This window comes from Trachymyrmex septentrionalis, unplaced genomic scaffold, assembly GCF_001594115.1.
Source record: "Trachymyrmex septentrionalis isolate Tsep2-gDNA-1 unplaced genomic scaffold, Tsep1.0 scaffold74, whole genome shotgun sequence".
NCBI lineage: Eukaryota > Metazoa > Arthropoda > Insecta > Hymenoptera > Formicidae > Trachymyrmex > Trachymyrmex septentrionalis.
In genome coordinates, this window is record NW_017305927.1 from 438,100 (window position 1) to 447,829 (window position 9,730).

At 28.2% G+C, this 9,730-nt stretch overlaps 4 protein-coding genes across 4 annotated transcripts in view; all 4 read right to left on the minus strand.

The window, feature by feature from the left end:
- The window catches only part of LOC108753951 (putative gustatory receptor 28b), a 1,249-nt gene extending 364 nt beyond the window's left edge, over nucleotides 1-885 (minus strand). Inside the window, exons 1-2 of the mRNA XM_018495946.1 lie at nucleotides 824-885; nucleotides 213-668 (exon numbers count right to left, since the gene is read on the minus strand). Of these exons, the coding sequence (XP_018351448.1) occupies nucleotides 213-668; nucleotides 824-865 (498 nt within the window). The 5' untranslated portion in view covers nucleotides 866-885. The remainder of the gene's footprint in view (nucleotides 1-212; nucleotides 669-823) is intronic.
- A 1,109-nt stretch (nucleotides 886-1,994) lies between these two features.
- Nucleotides 1,995-3,483, minus strand: LOC108753952. Its single transcript, XM_018495948.1, has 3 exons — nucleotides 2,431-3,483; nucleotides 2,213-2,299; nucleotides 1,995-2,117 (listed from the first exon to the last, which is right to left on the minus strand). The coding sequence occupies exons 1-3, from the start codon at nucleotides 3,481-3,483 to the stop codon at nucleotides 1,995-1,997; spliced, it is 1,263 nt and encodes a 420-aa protein (XP_018351450.1).
- Nucleotides 3,484-5,984: 2,501 nt separating this feature from the next.
- On the minus strand, nucleotides 5,985-7,120 carry LOC108753953 (putative gustatory receptor 28b). The gene is made up of 4 exons (XM_018495949.1): nucleotides 6,996-7,120; nucleotides 6,385-6,840; nucleotides 6,146-6,232; nucleotides 5,985-6,077 (listed from the first exon to the last, which is right to left on the minus strand). The coding sequence occupies exons 1-4, from the start codon at nucleotides 7,035-7,037 to the stop codon at nucleotides 5,985-5,987; spliced, it is 678 nt and encodes a 225-aa protein (XP_018351451.1). The 5' UTR covers nucleotides 7,038-7,120.
- Nucleotides 7,121-8,159: 1,039 nt separating this feature from the next.
- LOC108753954 overlaps nucleotides 8,160-9,730 on the minus strand; it is a 3,467-nt gene continuing 1,896 nt past the window's right edge. The window contains exons 2-5 of the mRNA XM_018495950.1: nucleotides 9,537-9,665; nucleotides 8,579-8,690; nucleotides 8,356-8,442; nucleotides 8,160-8,264 (exon numbers count right to left, since the gene is read on the minus strand). Of these exons, the coding sequence (XP_018351452.1) occupies nucleotides 8,160-8,264; nucleotides 8,356-8,442; nucleotides 8,579-8,690; nucleotides 9,537-9,665 (433 nt within the window). The remainder of the gene's footprint in view (nucleotides 8,265-8,355; nucleotides 8,443-8,578; nucleotides 8,691-9,536; nucleotides 9,666-9,730) is intronic.

Below are 9,730 nucleotides of genomic sequence, written 5' to 3' on the forward strand. Positions count from 1 at the left end.
AATGTTAGATTTTAAAGTAATAAACGCAAGAATGAAGATATAAAATTGATAAACGTAATTTTACATCTTTATTCTTGCGTTATAATAACTCGGAAAATATAATGTTTAACAACATACATTGACGTAAATACATTGACGTAAATACATTTCTAGAAAAATAAATTCTACATAAAAAAATTAAATATATACAAATAAAATTACAATCTAATTACCTCGTCTTTGATTTGTTTATCGCTGGTGTTGTTAAGTAGATCGTGAATAGTGGTACGAATCTTTTGAGCTTGATTCTTTCCGGTCTCGCAGATCCATACAAGTAGCATCATTTGTATAAAGTGATGTGTTATGGTCATTAAAAATTTGTCAAAAAACGGATTATTAAAACTAATAATGAGTATGCCATCTTGCCAGCGCACTATATAAAAGTACAATTCAAAAGTCGTAATAGAAAAGATCATAACTATAGTAGCAAGAAGTTGTAAACTGAAGACTATGTTCATCATTTGCACTGCGTTACTAAGCATCAGATGTTGCTTTTTCAGGGCCTTAAGTTCTATTAGCAAAATTCCCTTTATATTGCCCATCAATATGGAGACACATAATGGTCTTGTATCATTTACCATAAGCCTTTGTATATGCATCAGATTATCATTAATATTCTTGAAACAAGCCTTTAATACATAAACACAATTTATATATAACATATTTGTCTGAAATACAAGCAGGTTGCAATATGCTGCGAATACTCTGGCCAGAACACTCAAAAAATTAAACTCCTCTATTTTAGGAATATATATACACATTTGCAAGATCACAAATATGGTACCCAAGATATCCTTAGCATGAATAAACCTGGACAGCTTTTCATACGACTTTGAGGGTAATTTCGAAGAGATCTTCAAAATAGTCTGTAGCAAGCGCATTCGCGCAACGCTCAAGATATGCGTAACAATCATGATGAAACCACTACACGCATAGTAAAAGATAGCCTCAAGATTTTTGGTCATGTCTCCCAAATTAACTTTATAAATAAGAGTGTGAATGAGCGTTATGTCATAAACGCAAATGTAGATAACTACATGTTGATGTAATACAGTTTTGAAGTCTCAAAAGTTGAAGCATTGATTTTGTAGGGAAACATTCTGAGAATGCGACCAATAGTGAAACAAGGATTAAGGATTGAAAGTCCGTGGCATGTAACAGCCACCATCTTTTCCATATTTTGTCTTTGATATATTCTTGGGTTTTTCAAATCAAGTACGATTAACAGAAATTTCTAGGATATTAACCGACTATATCATAATACATATCTTAGTATTATTAATGTTATGCACTATAATATTAATATTACAATAATACAAATGTTTTTCTATGCGTAATGTATAAGTTAATCTGTTTGTATCAGGTGTTTAGAATGTGACGTGGGCTTTTCGTCTTACATATGTATACTTGCGATGAGTTTCAGTTTAAAACTGTCAACAGTATTACGTGAAGCAGAATACTGAAAAAGACATTTGTTAGTTATAAAGTAACCGTGGTGCTAAAAGCACTTATATGAACTTGTCTTAATATACAACTAATATATTATTTGCGCACATACAGTAGAATATTGTACATGGACTGCGTAATATTGCACCAAATGTGGAAATCTATTAATGATGATTGTCTAATTTAAAATTTTCTCTTACTTTCTTTCTATTTTCTTTATGAAAAACAATTTATTATACAGTATATTTAAGCAAATGGAACATCAAAATTTTTGTTCTTATTATTAATGATTTTTATCATTAAAATTTTATTTTATATTCAATGTTCATATAAATTTTACACAAGATTTTTATTAACATTTTTGTACCTTTATAAATATATACATATATGTATATAAATGGAAAAAGTTAAACGATCACTATTCACATCAGCATAAATAAATAAAATTTAATATATAAATATCAATTCTTCATATAAAATCACATCTTTACTTTATTATATATCTTTTTTCAATTACTGATTGAAATGAAACTGATTTTTCCTGTACTGTTTGCTGTCTTTTCCACGCAAGAATGTGATATATTCATGAATTGAAGTATTATTAATAGGTACACGCTGACGCTACTTACTATCTAAAAGCAAAATTAAGAAAAGGAGTGCACATTTTGTTAATTTTAATTACTATTTACAATTGTTAATTAACAAAAGCGTGTAATATATTACTCACCGCAGCAAGAAGCTTCGCGTCTATAGTAAAACATTTTGCAGAAAATGTATTATCACAATGAAGTAGTTGTAAAGAAAATATTTGTAACTGCAATCAAACCGTTAAATTTAAGATTGAAAAATATAATTATGAATACAATTTGGTTTAACAAAAATTAGGTATACGAGATACTCTAATACAATTTAAAAGAAATGTAAAAATTTGATATTTCAGTATACCTCATCTTTGATTTTCTCATCGGTGGTAACGTTAAATATATCATGAATGGAAATGCTGATTTGTTGAGCTTGAGCTCTACCCGTCTCGCAGGCCCATACTATCAATAGTATTTTTATGAAAAAGTATCCCAAGTACAGTAGAAAAAGCGCGTGATATAATACAATTATCAAAAAATTCGTGTTCACTACATGATATATTACTAATATGTGTAAGTATATACAGATAGTGATGGTAAATAAAATTATGGCTACTGAACCAAGAAGCTGTAAACTGAAGACTATGTTTAACATCTGTACTGCATCACTGATCGTCAAATGTTGCTTTTTTAAAGCCTTAAGTTCCATAATCAGAAACGGATTTCTATGGTTGTGATAATTCAATCTATGAACGCTTGACTCATTATTTGCAATGAAAATTCTCATACTAATCAGATTGTCATTGATGCTTGTAAAACATGCTTTTAATACACAAACACAATTCATGTACAGCATATCCATCTGAAATATCGCTATAATGATGTATATTTCTAACAAACGATTTATTGGCGATTTGAATATAATAAGCGTTAATATGATGTAAACTGAATAAAAGAAACCAATGATATCTTTAGCGTGGATCAGTTTAGATAACTTCTCATATGATTCCAAGGGCAATCTTGAAGAAATCTTCATTATAGTCTGAAGCAAGCTCATTCGTGGAACCGTTAGAATGAACGTGACGATTATTATGAAATTGCCAAACACTAAGGTACAGATACGCATAAGATTGTAAAGTACAATTATCATATAATCATCGGAAATAAAGAAATTTTGCTGCATTATCAATGAACAAAGGCAGCAAGAGCAGATAGTGACAATCAACAGAATGAGGTATGGTTTTGAAATTTCAAAACTCGTAGCATTGATTTTATACGGAAATATTCCACAGATACGGCACAAAGTAAAGCAAGGATGCATCAGGGATCGGAAGTCCTTGGCGTGGAACATTCGCCATTCTGTTTTTCTTTCTTTTCTTCTGGTTCCTCCTTGAAAACTCGATGACAAATTGAACATAATCGGTAATTTGTCACAAGCAAACGATATATTATACTACGAACAACAATTTATAAATTAATAATTACGTTATTAATACATTTTGGTATAAATGTGAATGTGACAATAAAGCTTCTTTTTTAATTTAATATAACACAATCTTTTCGCTACTTTTGTTCTTCTACATACGTAAATTGATATAAAATTCTCGTTGTCAATGTTGACTCGACGAATCTAAGTCCAAAACTACAAATATAATTGGTAATTCGTGGGCATAATTCTCCCTTCTTTGTGGTATGGAATCTCACGTAATTCCATCACGTGATCTCACGTGGTCTCTTCATCACATGCTACTGGTGGGTGAGATTCCGAAAAATCACGTGATGAGATCACGTGAGATTCTACGTCAAATTAAAAAGATACTTTGTTTGACATAATGTAACCATGGCATCTTTCGATCAGTATTCGATCAGCAATTTTAATTTCTTTATAAGGGAATAATATGTAAATTATGTAATTGATGCGATGTACGGCTCGCGAGTAATAAGTGCATACATGAAACAGCAAACGACATTATCATGAGAATCGCTTTTAAAAATGCTTTTATTATAATTACTTATTTGCTAATAACTATCTATTTTCAGAGTCCATATTTTTCAACATTCCATATATAAGGTATTTTATTATATCACAATAAAATAGTATATGGGTATATAAACTGCTTTAAAATGAAAAGTTACTTGTAACAATTAAAAGTTTTATTAATGAAAAAAAATATATACAATTTAAATAATAATCATATAAGTTTGTTTATATTTGTATTACTAAACTAATATCAATCGTTATAGCTCTTCTATCCAGAAAATCAATAAAAATAAAGAAGTATATTATCAGATGTGCAATCGATGTTATTATAATGTTGAGCTAATTGCGTTACGTCGTTGAAAAACTTAAACGAATTATTATATTAATATATAAAGCTCATTTTGCTAACAGTATAGGCAATATGTCGTATGATCTATTTTTAGAAGTTAAATATTTAATCCAATTTAAATATATTTATATTATCTTTGATAAAAGATGATATATATAAGAACATAGATAAGTTAAGCAAAATAAAAATAAATTATTTATTTACATGATTATATGATTTGATATTATTCAGAAATGTATATACTTTATTATTTTGATAAATAATTATAACGAAATTTATAAATACGTAAACAGTTTATAAATATGTAAAGGATGTAGTTATTGATTGTTTATCAAACAATTTATAAGTAAATAGGAAGATATTTTTTTAAGATTGAAGTTAACATTATTAGTATTTATTAGAACTTTTCTCTCTGTAAAAAAAATTTTTTTATTTTTAATTTATTGAAGTTCCTATTCTTTTACTGTTACTATCTCAAATTGACGTGACGTTAGAGATAATACATAATAAAAAATTTTTCCAAAATATTTTAATATGGAAATATTGTATGTCTCGATAAAGCTTATAATTGATAGAACCAACTTGTAAAATATATCGGAAATTCTTTTATTGTTTTGTTAATTAATAAAAAATTATGTAAAAATTAATTATGCATAACCAAAGATGAAATGAACTAAGGTCACAGCTGTGATATATTCTCAAATTAATATTATTTAGAAATGAGTGTGTGATTTAACTTCTCTTCGAAAATTTTTAATACATTTTCTAAATCAATTGATTGTAAAGTGTTATTTTATTGAAACATGTTTCTTCTATTTATATACAATTCTTATTACAAGAATTTGTGTTGTTTTCTCGATTCTGATATCATAATCTGAGATAATAGTAAGCTTTAAAAATTCTTTAGATCTTGTAGTGCTTAATGAAGCCTTCGTCATTTTTTTGTAAAGTTTTCTTTTTTTCTTACAATTTTCAATTTTTATAACCTTCTTCATACATTTTTCACTTCGCATACGTGACTTTGTAACTCCTCACTTTGAATTTCAATTACAAAATCCAGCAACAGTTACATAACTTATCACTCTACTATTGTTTATCTTTTATAATCAGTATAAATTTATGAAACATTTTATTTCATTCTTTTTATATTACTTTTACATTCTGTTTAGAGAAGTGCAAAATAGCTAACATAATTATCACATTACAATTATTAATGATAATTTATTCTTAATTTAGTATATTGCATTTTTATTTACTTAATCGTACAAATGTCAATTTATATGAAGAATTAATACAGTTGTTGATTTATTCTGAATCAAAGATAACTTGATATAAAATTCGAAAAGTATTAAATTTAATCTCGCAAAGATATCAAGCATTATACATACAGAAGAACTGCATTAAAAAAATTAAACAGACTTCTTTTCTTCTGAATATGATATAACATATTATTTTCATAATATGAAAATAATAAAAATTTTTGAAGCTTCATTTATATAATATTTTCTTCTTATGTAAGGAAGTACATAAATATATAAATAAATCGTATTCTATTCTTTGATTATCTCTTTTATTGTATATAATTGGATTACTTATTAATTATTGACTTTTTGTCGCAAGAATGTGACGTAATCAAGAATTGTATCAATATCAACGTATATGTCGAGATGGCACCCATAAACTGAAATCAATAATAAAAAGTATAAAAAATATGGATTATTAATTAAACTAAATAATTTCATTACTTACAGCAGCGAAAAGCGTTGCATCTATATTGAAACCTTTTGCCGAAAAAGTATTGTTACAATGCAATAATTGTAAAGAAAACAGATGTAACTGCAAAGTTAGATGTCAAATTAATAAATGCAAGAATGATGAAAAACGCAATTATAATCGGCAAATTTGATATTAAAAAATTGATGTAAATACATTATCAGAAAAATATATAAATAAATTATATATACAAGTGAAATTACAACCTTTATTACCTCATCTTTGGTTTGTTTATCATTAGTGTTGTTAAGTAGATCGTGAATAATGATACGAATCTGTTGAGCTTGATTCTTTCCGGTCTCGCAGATCCATACAAGTAGTATCATTTGTGTAAAGTGATGTATCATGGTTATTAAAAATTTGTCAAAAAACGGATTATTAAAACTAATAATGAGTATGCCATCTTGCCAGCGCACTATATAAAAGTACAATTCAAAAGTCGTAATAGAAAAGATCATAACTATAGTAGCAAGAAGTTGTAAACTGAAGACTATGTTCATCATTTGCACTGCGTTACTAAGCATCAGATGTTGCTTTTTCAGGGCCTTAAGTTCTATTAGCAAAATTCCCTTTATATTGCCCATCAATATGGAGACACATAATGGTCTTGTATCATTTACCATAAGCCTTTGTATATGCATCAGATTATCATTAATATTCTTGAAACAAGCCTTTAATACATAAACACAATTTATATATAACATATTTGTCTGAAATACAAGCAGGTTGCAATATGCTGCGAATACTCTGGCCAGAACACTCAAAAAATTAAACTCCTCTATTTTAGGAATATATATACACATTTGCAAGATCACAAATATGGTACCCAAGATATCCTTAGCATGAATAAACCTGGACAGCTTTTCATACGACTTTGAGGGTAATTTCGAAGAGATCTTCAAAATAGTCTGTAGCAAGCGCATTCGCGCAACGCTCAAGATATGCGTAACAATCATGATGAAACCACTACACGCATAGTAAAAGATAGCCTCAAGATTTTTGGTCATGTCTCCCAAATTAACTTTATAAATAAGAGCGTGAATGAGTGTTATGTTATAAGTGCCATAAATGCAAATAACTATGGTTGATAAGATGTACCACGGTTTTGAAGCGTCGAAAGTCGAAGCGTTAATTTTGTAGGGAAACATTCCGAGAATGCGACCAATAGTGAAACAAGGATACATTAAGGATTGAAAGTCCGTAGCATGTAACAGCCACCATCTTTTCCACATTTTGCCTTGGATTTTTCAAACCAAGCACGATTAACAGTAATTTCTAGGATCCTTAACCATCTATATCATAATACATATCTTAAATGTTATTAATGTTATACACTGTAGTACTGATATAAACGCAAATATTTTTCTATGCATAATGTATAAGTTGTCTCTTTGTATCAAGTGTGTAAAATGTGCCGTGGATTTTCGTATTATATACACTCACAATGAGCTTCAGTTGAAAACTGTCAATTGGATTACGTGAAGCAGAATACTGGAAAAGACATTTGTTAGTTATGAAGTAACCATGGTGCTAAAAGCACTTATGTGAAATTGTCTTAATATACAACTAATATATTATTTGCGCACATACAGTAGAATATTGTACATGGACTACGTAATATTGCACTAAATGTGGAAATCTATTAATGATGATTGTCCAATTCGAAATTTTTCTCGCTTTTTCTCTATTTTCTTTATGAAGAACAATTTATTATACAGTATACTTAAGCAAATGGAATATTAAATTTTTTTTTATTAAAGATTGTTATCATTATGATTTTATGTTCGATTCAGTATTCATATAAATTTAAAACAAGATTTCTATTAACATCTTTGTATTTACATGTATATGTACATGTATGTGTATAAATAGAAAATATTAAGCGATTATTACTCACATCGATATAAATAAATAAAATTTAATACATAAAAATCAATTGTTTTTAATATTTACAAACTCGTTTGTTTTTTTGTTATATATTTTCTTTTAATTAAATTTCTCTTGTATTGTTTGCCGTCTTTCCTAATACGCAAGAATCTGATATATTTCTAAATTGAAATAATATTGTTACGTATACGCTAACGTTACTCGCTATCTGTAAACAAATTTAAGAAAAGAAAAAATGCACATCCTGTTAATTTTAATTACAATTGTTAATTAATAAAAGCGTACGACATATTACTCACCGCAGCGAGCAGCTTCGCGTCTATAGAAAAACCTTTCGCAGAAAATGTATTGTCGCAATGAAGTATTTGTAAAGAAAATATTTGTAACTGCAATCACAAAATTGTCAAACATAAAATTCAAAAATATAATTACGAATATAATTTGGTTTATTAAAGATTGGATACATAAGATACTTGATACATTTTTTAAAAAATGTAAAAATTTGATATTCCAATATACTACCTCATCTTTGATTTTCTCATCGGTGGTCACATTAAATACATCATGAATAGAAGTGCCAATTTGTTGAGCTTGATGTTTACCTGTTTCGCAGGCCCATACAATCAACAGTACTCTTATAAGAAAGTATGCAATGTATAGTAGAAAATACATATGAGATAATACTATCTCAAAAAAATTCTTGTTCACTAAAAAAAATTTCGATGCTAGTATGTAGTAATATAAACAGATAGTGATGGTAAAGAAGGTCATGGCTACTGTAGCAAGAAGCTGTAAACTGAAGATTACGTTTAATGTCTGTACTGTATCACTGATCGTCAAATGTTGTATTTTTAAAGCCTTGAGTTCCATGATCAGAAACGGATTTCTATGATTGTGATAATTCAATCTATGGACGCTTGACTCATTATTTGCAATAAATCTTCTCATGCTTATCAGATTGTCGTTGATTCTTATAAAACATGCTTTTAATACACAAACACAATTCATGTACATCATATCCATTTGAAATATCACTACAATGAAGTATATTTCAAACAAGTGATGCATTGGCAATGCGAATATGAGCATTAATATAATGTAAACTGAATAAAAGAAACCAATGATATCTTTAGCGTGGATCAGTTTAGATAACTTCTCATATGATTCCAAGGGCAATCTTGAAGAAATCTTCATTATAGTCTGAAGCAAGCGCATTCGTGGAACCGTTAGAATAACGGTGACGATTATTATGAAAATGCCAATCACTAAGACACAGTTATGCACAAGAGTCTGGGGTAAAATTACCATATCAATTTTTTCAAAAATGGAAGAATTGTACAGCGTTATCAATGAATAAAGGCTACAAGAGCAGACCATGACAATCATCAGAATGAAGTGTGGTTTTGAAATTTTAAAACTCGTATCATTGATTTTATATGGAAATATTCCAAAGATACGACACAAAATGATGCAAGGATACATCAGAGATTGAAAGTCCTTGGCGTTGAATAATCGCCATTCTGCTTTTTTTCCTTTGCCTCTGGATTCTCCTTGGAAACTCGTTGAGAAATTGAACATAATTGGTGATTTGTCACAAGCAAACAGTATACTATGAATAACAAGTTATAAATTAATAATTACGTTATTAATACATTTTGATATAAAATATAAATG